Here is a 13970-nt window from a genome sequence, read left to right as displayed (position 1 = left end):
CTCTGCCTAGCCCAGCAAGTGCTAAAACCCCAGCTAACAAAATGTGATAAGAGGTACACACACATAAGGACTGAATGCTTTGTTCTTCTCCTAGTGCTTTTCCTATAATGGGTGGGAGGACACACATTTAAATGATGACTTAGGAAGGATAAGATTTAGTGTCCATCAAAAGCTTGTCATTGACTCCAAAAGCCTCGAGAAATGGATACATTGACTGGAGCTCATCCTCTGGCAGCCATTCCTCAGCACACAGGCATTCATGGGGAGCAAGGGATTGCCCCATCTCTTTGGGACTGGGTATCAGTAGGAGATATGCCAGAGATTTGGCCACAAATAGCTGCAGAGGTCACTTGGAGCCTTGCTCTTCTCCACCAACCCATGCCCCTCATCTACTCCACAAGTGGTGTGAGCTCAGGCAGGAGCAAACCCGGCCACTTCCCTGGCACACGTTGCCCAGGGCCATGCCACGGCACTCAGCCAGCACTGGGCTAAATCCAGCCCCTTACAGCACATGAGCCCCAAGTCAGGAAAGCATGTGATTAATTCCAAGAATGCGTTTAAGCATTTGCTTGAATAAGCCCCTGTGAACAACGTTCTCTCCGCAAACACTTCCACAGAAGCCACCCCAGCGAGCTGTGGTGGCCGGCTCTGGAGGCACCCGGCCACAGTAGGCAAATCCTGCCCTGGCTAAACCAACTGCAAAGCTCCCACCCACTTACACAGGGGCAGAGTTTCCTCCCATGGCTCATATGTCTCTTTCTCTATGTAAATTGTGCAAACACAGCATGTTGACAACCCCCGGGGGGAACATGCATATATTCCGTGTCTCTCTTGAGCGCCAAGATCACTACAAACGCTGCATATAAACAGGCTTCACATTGATCAAAGTGAATTTAGCTTATTAAAAGAGGACTGTGTGCAGAAAGCTGATTTCCTCTGCATGAGCATAAATTGAGGCGCTAATAATATAGTTTAAGCTGAAAAAAAAAAAAAACACAGAAAGAACAAAATGCCTTTTTGCCTCCAGTCAAAACCTTCTTAGTATCACTATTAAGGTGCTTTTTATCTCCTTTTTATAACTGACTGAAACTGAGCCACCCATATGAACCCAGCCCAGCCAGGATCAAACAAAACCCATCTCCTCCTGGCACGCTGCCCACCCCGTCTCACAGTGAGGTTTCAGGGAGCACATCCCACAGCACCACATAACACAGAGAGCAGACACTCGCCTTGGATACCTCTGGATGGCAAGGATCGATGCAGTTGTTTGCAAGTAGAGGTTCTCCCACACTGCAATTGCTGGGAGTTCCCGTGCTGGCAGAGGTGTGGCCAAGAGCTGAGTGTGCCTGGGTGCCACCAAGCTGTGCCCTGGGGTGCCTGGAGATGCTCCACTGGGCTGGCTGACACTCAGTGTGGGCAAATCCTTTGCAGCTGCTCCTTCTCAGATAAGATACTCTGGCTCTGCACCCTTTGTAAATCTCTATGGCAAAGCAGTAAATGCATCTTTAGTTAATCTGTATAGAACTGATCTAAAGAAAATCAGAGTAATTGTGCGAGACTTAAAATTGCCACCAGATGAGTAGGTTTGGCAGCACTGTGGGAAAATGCATCATCTGAGTTTTGTCAAGTGCTTGCTGCTCTGATCTCGTGTCTCCCACACATTTTATTTCTCTGTCACGACACAGAAGATGACACCTCTGGAAAACTTGCAACTGGCTTGAGACACAGCTCTCTCCTTGCAGGAGCTGAGCCACTGCTGAACATCACTCCCAAAGAGAGAGGGGAGGCACAGGGAGACTCTGTCTCAGTTTTGGCCTTACAACCACACAGAAGCAAGTGACCACGTGCAGCTGATCTGATCCTGAGGCAGAAAGAAGAGCCTTTGCTATTGTCCTGTCAGTGCCACAACACTTGAGATCTCACTCACACACATGTGCTCTTGAACAGCTCAATTCTATGATGCCCCACTGCACTTCATGGAGCGAAGGAGAGGTGCACAGGCACCTCCTGATGGAATGAGGACCACACACCTGAGCACACATGTGCATCCTGCTGGCAAGTGTCTGAGCTCTGTGACTGCTCAGGTCCCACATCAGCCAGTGACTTGGAGCAGGGTTCCCCTGCCCTGCTGCTCAACTTTCCCATTATTACTCAGCAACAAAGCTCTCAGTGTGGAGAGCATGGGAGGAGGGAGATTGCATTGAAGATCTGAGCCAAAATCACCCATGTCCCTCCACTGGCAAAGGCCCTGGCTGCTCTCCTGAGCTCTAGCCCAGGTGCCTCTCCCAGGTATCATCAGCATTTCAGCTCTGAAGTTGCATTTCTAACACAGTATTGTACTGTTGGTGCCCCAAAGTTTAAGTTGCAGGTCATCTCTTGGTTAAGAATGGTTTAAGTTATCACACTTGGGCTTTGACTGCTCCTTTCTTTAACCTAATCCTAAAATTTTCCTTTATCTTCTAGCAAGTCATTTATCCCACCTGCCAACTAATGCTTTCACTAAATTTGTTTGTTTAAACAGTGACCTTGTTTGTCAATTAGTCTGCCAAAACTCCATCCCCAGCTGTAATCAGTAGCGCACATCAGGGAGCATTCAAAGCTGAAATTGATACAATCTGCCCTGCAGCTTTGGGAAGAAACTGCACAGAGAGAACCCGGGTTCCCACACAGCCCGGCTGCCTGAGGCACCCCAGGCACTCCTGATGCTGCTCTGCAGGGCTGTGTCTGCTTTCAAGGGATTCCCACTGAACTCTTTCCTCGGAGCCCAGACCTCCCCTACACAGCCTGTCTGTGAATGTGATGCAAGGCCAGAATGACAGCTGGGACACTGGAAACAGCAGCAGAGCCCAAAGTGAACTGTACTTCATCCTTCCCCATCCATCCCACAGGGCCCAAAGTGCTTCCCAGCTCCCCAACACAGCCTGTTACTTTCACTACTATAGCTCCAGGTTACAGCTCCGTTTAGATCATGGCAGGAACAGCTCTAACTGCATCCTAGCAGCTGGTCCAAAGGGCAGTGGGTGAACACAGGTACTCCAGGACACCTTGGAAAGGGACAACCTCCCCTCGCTGCTGATGTCCAGCCACCACCATATCCAACACTTCCCTTTCACAAGCACAAAGGAGCAAAGCCCTGCCAAAGTCAACAACCAAACTCCCACCAACTTCAGTCCAGCTCTGCAAACCAAAGAGAAGTATAAATAGTCTCCTTGCACTAGAGAGTCATAAATGGAAAACCAGGAACAGAAATAAGATGACACAGGCTTCACTGCACCTGCAGGGCAGCACTTTTGGAAACGCAGTGTTGCAGACATCACTCTGGCTCAGGCTGGCCATGCAGGAGCACGGCGCTCCTGGCTGGGATGCATCTCCTTTAATGCACAAATTGTGGCTCTCTATAGGCTGACCACTTCCATGATGTTAAAAGCTTTCTTCACTGAGATATTTTCATTTATGAGTATTTCATTCACTGACTACAAATGTCTTCTTACTCCAGACAGTTCCTTGTCTCGAGGAGTGCCCTGAATGCCCAAAGTGTTGAGCTCAACCAACACACTGAAAGAGCCCTATAGTGCCCATTCCTCCTGTGGATGAAGGTGTGTGCTCTGGAACCTGCAGCATTAGTTCTGCTCCCCATTCCTTCATCGCATCCATGCTCACCACCACAGATCCCCATGCTTTCAGCCAGATTGCCCCAAGGCAAGCAGACAGACAAGGCACCTGACAGGATCACAGAGGGACAGGCAGGGTGTCCCCCAGGGCCTGAAGAGCATTAAACTACTCACACACTTTTATTGACTTTTTATTGACCTGCTGTGTCCAGGCTGCAGGAAGGGGATGGGATCCTGCCAGGCAAAGTCTCTAGTGCAACTCCAGTCTGCTTCAGAAAGTCCCAGCTCGTGGGACACACAGCACCACATGGTGCCAGCCTGCTCTGTCCACTCACCAAGCACCAGCCCCTGCTCCCCACATATCCATGGGCCATTGGTGAGCTCAGCACTGCCTCAGGGTGAGGCACAGCTGGGACCACAGCCTGCTGGCACACTCCTGATGCTGGGCCCTTCGATCTCCCCCACACTGCCCATGGCAAGGAGGAGGCAGATGGGTAGGGGATGTGCACCATCAGCACCAAGACAGAGCCTCACCTTGGGATCAGGATCAGAAACTACAAGCTTTCAGTCTCCCCCTCTCTCCACCATCATTTCCCGGAATCCTCTCTGCACCCTCCCAACAGCCAGCACACCAGTGCACAGGCATCCCTTCCTCACAGGACAATGGACTAACAGATGGAGAGAAACCACCTTTTCTTGGAACAACCTGAAAAGCATGAACCTTAACCTTAATTACTGAGGGTGGCAAAAACACCATCTGAGACAGTCCTATAACCTTGTGCCAGCTCCGTCCCCACTCCTTGATCACTGCAGTGTCTTACGGCTCTTCCTAGTGATGCAGAAGTGCTGGGATTTATCCATTGCTATTGAACTGCCAAAAGCAGGAAAGTCTGCCAAGACCTAGGGATCAGAGACACCTGCCCTCATCCTCCTTTGGCACTTGGCTGCCAACACACCAGGCAGCACAGCAGCTCTGGGGGTTTGCCTGCCAGAAAGACAGAGAAGTTGGCAGGGGCAGTGTGGGCAATGAAACACTAGAAAGAGACTGGCTGCTGATGGATGCTGGACTCTGACAGCTTCTTCGTGTGCCTGTCAAGATTTTATTTATCTTCATCTGCAGTCCCACCCATTCCTTCCCTTTCTGACACTCTCACTCACCCCTTCCCTCCCTGAGCTTCCTGGAACAGGTGCCAAGTAACCATTTGCCTGTAGGATAACAAAGCTCTTCTGGTCCTATACACACAATTTCATTTTTAATCAGAGGTTCCATCAGCTTGTACAAAACATTTGCCTCTGTGTATTGTTGATGAAAGAGGGAAAGCAAATCACATGTAAGCCCATAAGGATCCCTGAACAACCGCACATTGGAAGCAAAACTAGCGCTAGGAAGTCAGACTGGATTATCACCATGGCTTTTTTACAGCTTTAGAAATCAGTAAATTTTCAAGAAAACTCTGTTTTTAAAAGATTGTTCAAACCTCTCAATTTGTTTAACAGCACAAGCCATTTAATCTAATAGTAGAGAACTAATAGGAATTATTCCCTGAACTTGTACTGCACTTTCTGCATATCCCATTGACTAACCTTCCTTCCATCAGTGTCAAGGTCAAAGTTGATTACATGCTAGAGTAATTCAATGAACACCAGTGCAATCCATCCAACAAAGCCCTGGGAAGCTGTGAGCTGACCCCGGCATCCTCCCAGGGCACAGCGCTAACGTTTGCACAGCTGCGAGCACAACAAAGACAACCTGCTGCAGCATCCCACATGCGGGGATGAAACCCATCGGATAACGCACGTGATGTTCACCCCAGACATTTGAGGGCGATTCCCGGGATATTGCGGGCTCCCGGCTTACGCCAAAGCCCGTGCCTCTCTCTCACCTTGCCAGGCCGTGCCCTTCAGTCCTGCCCTATCTATGTGCCAGTTTCACGCTGCCTGCACCCTGTGGAAGGTGGGCTCTGTTACCTGTTTGCTCAGTGCCCTGCACCGACAGATTCCCGTTAATTCTTGCTCGCACCACCCAGACACTAACTCACGCCAGGTGGATAAAGTGCCGCTTCCCTGCGCTCCTCTCAGCTTTGAGCGGTGCTGAGGGGCGCGGTGACGGCAGGTGGGATGGCACGGCACAAACACACGGAGAGGATCCCAAAGAGGGATCCCTTCCCCATCCCCTGCCTTGCCCAGCCGCGCCCGCCCATCTCTCGCATAGCGCTTCCCAAACCCTGCCCCGCCTCGCCCTGAGCATCCCCCGCTCTGCCCAGCGCCGACCCAGCTCTGCCCCTTCTCCGGCCCCTGCCCAGCCCCTTCCTCTTCCTCTCCCCGCGATCGGCGCATCCCCTGCCCAGCTCTGCCCCTTCCCCGGGCTCCGAGCGGGACGCGCGGCCCCGCCCGGGCTGTGCCCGCGCTCACCAGCACGAAGGAGCTGCGCACCGCCTCGGACACGCTCTGCCGCAGCTCGGCCGCCGTGCCCGGCTTGCTGAGCCGCTTCGTGAACTTCCTCACTTCCGACATGGCGACATGGTCCGAGCCGAGCCAAACCCAGGCGAGCCGATCCGATCCGCGGGCTGGTACCTCCCCGCTTCCCTCCCTCGCTGCCGGCGGGCGCGGCCGGGCCGGGGCGGGCGGAGCCGCGGGGCGGGACCGGGAGGGTCCCTGCTCGCCCCGCCCCGCCCGGCCCCGCTTTGTCCCCGCCGCAGGTGCCCCCGGGCCGGCCATGGACACACGGACAGCCCCGGGCTGGGGCAGTGCCTCGGCCCGGCACGGCCAGACCGTGTCCCCGCTCACCGCAGGGGATGCTCCCCGGTGGGCTCCGCGGACGCAGCCCCGGTTTGCCCAGGCAAGGGCACAGGTGCCGGGGCTCACCCGAGGGCAGCAGCCTCCGGCTGAAGTGGCTGGACACTGAGAACAATACCCCGCGGAGGGTCGGTGCCGGATGGGACACCGGTCCGTTTGGGCGGGTGGTCTCCGTGTGGCTCTGCCCAAGGTGCGTCCCTGCTCTACCGGCTGTTCCTGCAAGGCTAAGCTGGATCCAGGGCAAGATCTTTTTACTGAGCATCTCTGTTCTGGTTGTGGCTGGGATAGAGTTAATTTTCTCCACGGTAGTTGGTATGGGGCTGTGTTTTGGATTTGTGCTGGAAACGGTGTGGATAACTAGGATGTTTTCGTTACTGCTGAGCAGCCCTTACAGAGTCAAAGACTTTTCTGCTCCTCACCCCAGCCCAGTGCAACAAGGAGGTGGGAGAGGACACAGCCAGAACAGCTGACCCAAAGGATATCCCAGACCACATGCCATCATATTCCTGGTATAAAGCTGGGGCAGAAGGAGGAAGTGGGGACTTTCAGAGTGGCTTCCTAAGTCACGGCTGCTGGAGCTCTCCTTTTCTAGGGATGCCTGAACACTTGCCTGCTCATGGGAAGTGGTGAACTAATTCCTTGTTTTGCTTTGCCTGTGTGTGGGGCTTTGTTTTACCTATTGAACTGTCTTTATTTCAACCCATGAGTTGTATCACTTTTACCCTTCCAATTCTCCCACCCCCATCCCACTGGGGGGAAGGGATGGAACAGCTGGGGCTGAGTTGCCATCAGGGATTAAACCAGAAAATCTCCAACCTATAGAGTTTGCTACAGGAAAGTGCTTTGATGAGAGAGGCCACAATCCCCTGTGCTTGCCCAGCTGCAAAAGCAAGAAGTAAGGATTTAAGAGAAGGTTCCTTAGGACTTAATTCCTAATCTTTGTTACATTGTCATTGTACACTGCTTTTAAGGATGGTGATTCTGAAATTACAACAGAGAGCCACTGATCCTTTGTTTTGTACATTAAAGCCTTATAATTTTTTTTTTACTTATTTCATTTTGTTGTATTTTCACAGCAAGATGCTGAATTGAATAGAGTTGCCATATAGTCATACGCTTGAGGAATTTACACACATTGTGCCATATGGCTGATTAAATACTATCTACAAGGATCTCACTGGAATTATAAGCATGCTGTAAGTCACACAACATATAGAGAAATTGTTTTGATTATGGGAGCCAATCTGTAGGAGGTAATGAATACAGCTATTATGATCCAAGCCATTCAAAAATGTTATTTGTGACTTCTAAAGCATGCAAGCCAGTTATTGTTCTGCTTTTTAGCAGTTCACTGAAGAGGCAGCAGACACCATTTCATATGAAACATTGCTCTGATTTTTTACACCAGAGGCAAAACAAATCCAAAAGTTTATTGTTAATTATCAAATATCTATGAAATGAGGGGCAGAAAAAAAGAAGATTGAGGAGCTGGAGAATTTGCATTTCCACAAAGCTTTTCAAAACCTAAGTTAAGAAGTGAAAGCCTTTGTGACACACAATTCCAGCAGCGGTGCACTGAGGTTCAGTTCCTTATCCCCATACCCATGATCTTTCTTGGGAGAGATTTTACCAGCCACTTCAGATCACCACAGTACACAGCTCTAGACACTGCACTGCAATGAACTGGCAAATGAAATTGTTAGGTCTCATTCACCTGGCCTCAAGGGGACAGGTAACATGATGTTTGCCACAGCCAGCACAGCACCAATGACTGGAGTCACCACTTGTGGCAGAGCCATTTCCAGACATTTAGGAACAGCTCTGAGAACCAGAGTCTTTGTCCAGGGGCTGAGGAGAAGAGAGCTGTGACAAGTCACTTGACAAGAAATAAAATCCTCCCTAAAGCACCCACCCCATTTTTTATCCAGTCAGAAGCAAAGGGTTCCTACTAAGATTATGAGCTTGGTTTGGTGCCAACCAGGGGCTGCATCTGATCAGCTGCCCATCAGCATCCTACTCAACTGAGCTCTGCAGCCAGGGAAGACCAGTGAACAGTGGAGCTGTTTTTTGAAGCAAAGCATGAAAACAAAAGGAAAATAGAAGCAATGGGAAGGACACATCACATGAAAACAGCTCGCAGAAAGCTGTGACTCCCTCTTGGGAACATCAGAAACATCAGAATAAGAGTCTCAAGCACAAGGAGTGTTAAGGCAAGACGACAGCAGCCACAGCACTGCTGCGACGGACAAGCCCAAAGTTGCAAGGATTGTAGTTTTCATCTCCTTTTTTACAGGGAAGAAAGGCAGCCAAGAACACACATGGGCATTCTGGAGGTGCTGAGGAGTTAAACTGCCTCAGATGACCAAACTTTCTTGAACACTGTCTACCATGGGGAACTCACAGACTCAACTGTGCTAACATTTCCACCTCTTCATTGAGGCTACAGACTTGAGGTCCTCGATGTCACTTTGATCCCACACCTGCCTGACTGATCAGAGGGGGAAAAGCAGCACCAGGTTGTAGTGCTCAGTGAGGATATGCACTGGAAGGTACAGCCAACCTGGCTGAAACAGCTCTTTTGCCACCTCCTCCCCAGATCTGCTGGACAGCACCAACTACAAGAAAAGAAAGTTTGCAGAGGACACTGTATTAGTCTGATAGTAGAATCCTTCCCACTTACCAGAAGTGCTATAGCACAGAGGATGCATCAAGGAAAAATACCTTTTTTTTTTTTTACTAACATCTGTCAGTGCAGCTCACAGAGATATAAGGTCTGGAACCACATATAAGGGACTCCAGGACCAACTCTGCAAACCTCCCAGAGGTGCTGAAGGGTTAGTGGCAGGTTTAGGACTTAATTTCTCACAAGCCATCCAAGATAAAAGACACTTAATATTATTAGCCAATAATCCCATTTTTCACTGCCTTCACTGGTTATCTGTGGGCCTTTTAATCACTTGCAAATGGCCTGTCCCAGAAAGCACTTACCTGTGTGATCAGCCTTAAGCAGGTGATTAACCAAGTGCTTTATGGCATTGGAGAGTGTCCTGCAGGACTCAGTAACCCAGATTCAGATGTGCTTTTTTGCTGGGCAGGGAGAGAATTATAAATGCCATTACATCTGCCATTTCCCAGTTTCAAAATTCTTTTTGAGATTCAACTGTGATATTTTAATGTATTTCAAATACTTCAAAATTAAAAAAAAAACCACAACCAAATACCTTATGATTACATCTGCACACTTACCTCTCTTGACAGCAAAGCCAAGACATAGACTGCCCCAGGTCCACATGTGAAGAACTCCTTGAGCAATGCTTTTTGTGCAGCTCGTGCCTCCTTGCCAAAACAAGGGGAAAATGATATCCTCAGCTGCACAGACCACCAGCCAGCACTCCTGGTGTGCTCAGGGGACATCCAGGTGTGCCACCAGGACAGGTATAGACACCGTGCAAGGCTGGGTATGGCAAGAGCAGCTGGTTGGACCCCACAGCTACAGCTGCCCTTCCCTCTGTGCCACTTGTCCACGGATGAGTGTTGAGTGTCACCCATCCCTAGAGGTGCCAACGGGACTGTCAGTCAGCAGCCACTTGTTGGGTTCTCAGGCCTGGGAAGGGAGGATGCTCCAGCTGTGCAGCAGGAAACTGGTCCTTAGTCCAGGGCTGCAAAGTCCTGGCGTTGAAGGGCTGCCCTCTGCTGACTCACCCTGGATCGCGGGTGAGGGCTGCAGGAACCCACTGCACTCGCTGTAGAAAAGGAGAGTGCCGACAGCTGCTGCAAAGCTGCTGCACCAGCACGTCACCAACGGGGTCACACAGAGCAGCAACAACACTGCCTCGACTGTCTCACTGCCCGTGCACGCTCCCTCCCTAGGGAGCACAACACAGCAAAGACACACTTTCCCTGGCGCAAGAGCAACTTTGTTAAATTTGGAACACTTTAAGGGGCAGATGTTTGGGTCCGTTCTAGTGTTTCACCACTCTGACAGAAAAAAAAAAACAACAACACTTTTAAAATATTTATTTAAACATATGAATTTCCTACATTTCACTTGTGCCCACTGCCTCTTGTGCTTCCACTGGATACCACCAAGAAGTCTCTATCAGTCTTCTTTACCCCATCAGGAATTTATACACATGGGTAAGATCCCCCTGAGCTGTCTCTTCTCCAGGCTGAACAGCCCCAGCTCTCTCAGGCTCTTCCAATTTGTCAGATGCTCCAAGCTCTTCATCAGCTCAGCAGCCTTTTGCTGGACTCTCTCCAGTATATCCTTGTCTCTCTCTAGTGGGGAACCCAGCACTGCACACTGATGAGACTCCTGAGCTGTTGCTCCTCTCTCCTGCACCCTGGATCACACCAAAGCAGATGGCAGTGATGGTAGGAAAGCACAGGGTTTGGTTTAAGCAGTAGAGCTGTACTGTAATGAAGCAAAAGCCAGCTTTTGAGCACTCCCCTTTTTATATTCCTCTGCTTGAAGGCTTTAAAGATCACTTACAGTAACTGCCATACACGAGAGGATTACTAAGATCTCACACAACTCCCATGAGCATCTCTCTAGCTCGGACAAAGAACGCAGCAATTAAGAGGAGGATACACACTGCTGCTGGACATCCCCCTTGAGGTCAAAATGCCATTGCTGACTGGTCTCAGCCCAGTATTTTTCAGGCAGGACTAGTCTGCGAAAAGGCAGAAAAAAAAAAAGTGGTAAAACCTCCCTGATGTTTGTTTCCTTGTGTATAGACATGTGAGGCCAACTGGAAAACAATATGAGGGGATCGCCATCGCTCAAATAAATCTATTTCACAATATGCTCTACAGAGTCAAGTGCTGCACTTAAATCAGGCCAATAAAATAACCTCTCACCTTTTCAAAATTTCTTAACAGTGTTACTGCTCTTGAATGTCTGTTTCCAGACAGCAAAACAAAGCAGTCAGTTCCATAAAAGCAGAGTCTGTTGAAGACCACAGACATAAAACTGACCTAAGCAAATCCCAGTAGTTCTAACAAAGATCAAAATGACATTGGGACACTTAGATATACAACCAGAAGAAGTAACTGGAAAAAGAATGCAAGGCATGAGGAAACACTCTGTGAGGCTGGTCAAATGGGACAGGTTACCTAGGGAAACTGGAGTATCCATCCCTGGAGACACTAAAAGCCCTGTGCAACTTTTTCTGACCTGGGTGAGCAGTGGGGATTGGACTAGAGCTCCAGAGGACCTTGAGTAAGGTGTGATTCTCTAACAAGCTGTTCTCTTAATCACCATGCTACAGTATCAGCCTTTATTCAGGAGGGTACTAAAGGACAGGTTTAAATTTATTCATGAACCCTCTAAAAATCAAAGGAGTTACAGTTACCGGAAGAACAAACTTACTGGTACAGCTCCTAAGCATGTGTTCATCACTTACTGCAGTTAAAGACAAATTTACCCACAGGCTTAAATGAGTACTCATGTCCCTTTCTGAATGGCCTTATGTGTGTTGTTCTGTATGTAGCACTTGGCTTCACTCATTTTTCGTGCTCCATTTGCTTAACATTACGGTCTGAGCAGAATTCCACACAGAAGCCTGAAGCACTGTCACTAAAGCACACACAGGAAAAAACCGACCAATTTCTAACCACGTGAACTGAAAAGCCTCTGCTACATCTTGGCAGGAGCCCAACACTATTAGCAAAATACTAGGAAAACAAAAGTAGCAGCTATAGGTATTAGCATAAAGAACCCAGAATCACAACTCCAGTACCACGTCCTCATAACTAGTCAACAGTTCCCTACAGCCTTCCAGTTTGTTCCCACACTCACAAAATGAAGCAGTGTGCTTATAAGCAGTTCTCAAACAAACAAAAGTATCTATACTATATATAACTAGAGAAAGCACACAGAAAACAGACATGGACAAAATACAAATAAATTTGCATTGATGATATTCCAGCCAGAAGCAGCTGACAAGTTTGCCTCAGAAGACTGCAGCTTAGCATTCCTCACACTCACAGGTTCACTTCAGATAATTTGAAGAGTGACCGTTTTCCAACATTTTCCTGAACATGTGCTCAGCAAATTGCTAATGACAGGCAAAAAAAGGACACAGTGGCTTTCTGTGACCGATAAAATCGATTCTGCCATGTCTACAGCTAATGCTCTTATATTCAAGTGTTATCCTCATGCCAGTGGCCGAGTTCAGCACTGCTTTCAGTTAAAAAAAAAAAACAAACCAACAAAAAAATCTCACCAACCAACAGAAACAAAGATTCCCTGCCCTTTTTAACTTGAGAAAACAAGCAGTATTTAAAGATCAAATTTTAGCATTATTCATCTACTTGAACTGCTGTTTTTGTCCCCCTGCACGTGCACTGGGCTTGGTGCCCAGCACTGGAAGAGACAAAGGTAGCAGAGACACAGCTTTGTTTCCACCCACAGCTCCTCACTGCCAGAAGCAGCTGCCAGGAGCCAGCCACAGCAGAAATGAGGTGCTGAAGATCTATGACACTCCAGTCAGCTCATTTTATTGATTCTTGGGAAGTGACTGGGTTAATTCAGACACTTCCTGCACCAAGGTTCCTCTGCAATGGCAATTCCTCATTTTGCCCCCTGGGAATTCTCAGTCACTTTCTGTAAGCAGGATTTTGATTACATGGATGTCGACCTTTTGTTCTTTAACAGAAGTTGTTAAGTAGCCCCTTAAAAAAAAAAAAAAAAAAAAAAAGCAGTCCAGAGAGGAAGCCTTCAGTACAAAGGAAAGTGTTTTATTTCAACAGACCTCCACCCATGCTTTGCTTGTGCTCCCAGAACATCACTGCAGTGGCACTAACTGAGGTACAGTGAAGGCACTTGACTGAACCAAACAGGCTCAGCAGAATAATTGACATTTACCTGCAACTTAACACTTACCTGCAAGGAGAAGCTGGAGGCTCTAACAAAAGCAGAACACAGCTGTGCAAGGTACCAGCCCAGCCCTCAAACCCAGCAGAGGACACGATTAGACTGGACAGAGCACCACTCAGACTGGAATAGCACTTAACTGATGCAACTCTTGGAAGGAGAAGGAAAGAGGCACTGGTTTCTGAACCATTAAAAACGTGCAGCACAGTTCACTGGGGAAGAAGCATTGAGAATACCAGATCACTGCAGAGGAGTGCTAAAAAGCTAAATATTGAGATAAATGGAAATCAAACATCTTCCTCAAGATCACCTTTGTTTACTGCCTGGATCATGAAAACAATAACCTCTTTTTATGATCACCTTAGTACTTGACAGGTCCAACATGACTTAATGGAGCTTCTGGCAGCTACAATGCAAAACTACATTTCAACTTATGTCTCCAAATGCAGTCATGTTTACATCTTTAAATAAAACCCCAGACTATTCAGATCATTAAGAGGTTACAGAGGAGACTGTTTGCACAGAATGTGTAAAGCAACCTGCCAAAATGCAGGCCATTAATGTTGCAGGAATCCCTCCTGAAACCCACTTAATCCCAAATGTTAAACACTGCAGGTTGGCAGGAGCCAGGTCTTCAGTCACTCTGAAAGCTGGGCTTGCACCCATCCTCTTCTGTGCATTTCTTA

At 48.6% G+C, this 13970-nt stretch overlaps 1 protein-coding gene across 7 annotated transcripts in view; it reads right to left on the bottom strand.

The window, feature by feature from the left end:
• The window catches only part of DOCK11 (dedicator of cytokinesis 11), an 80927-nt gene extending 74728 nt beyond the window's left edge, over positions 1-6199 (bottom strand). For all 7 annotated transcript variants that reach the window (XM_027645349.1, XM_027645343.1, XM_027645345.1 and 4 more), the window contains exon 1: positions 6024-6199. In XM_027645349.1, the coding sequence (XP_027501150.1) occupies positions 6024-6125 (102 nt within the window). In that variant the 5' untranslated portion in view covers positions 6126-6199. The remainder of the gene's footprint in view (positions 1-6023) is intronic.
• Between the last annotated feature and the right edge of the window lie 7771 nt (positions 6200-13970).

Source organism: Corapipo altera, unplaced genomic scaffold (assembly GCF_003945725.1).
Source record: "Corapipo altera isolate COAL_440 unplaced genomic scaffold, ASM394572v1 65, whole genome shotgun sequence".
NCBI classification, from domain to species: Eukaryota; Metazoa; Chordata; class Aves; order Passeriformes; family Pipridae; genus Corapipo; species Corapipo altera.
This window is presented reverse-complemented; position numbering and strand designations above follow the sequence as displayed.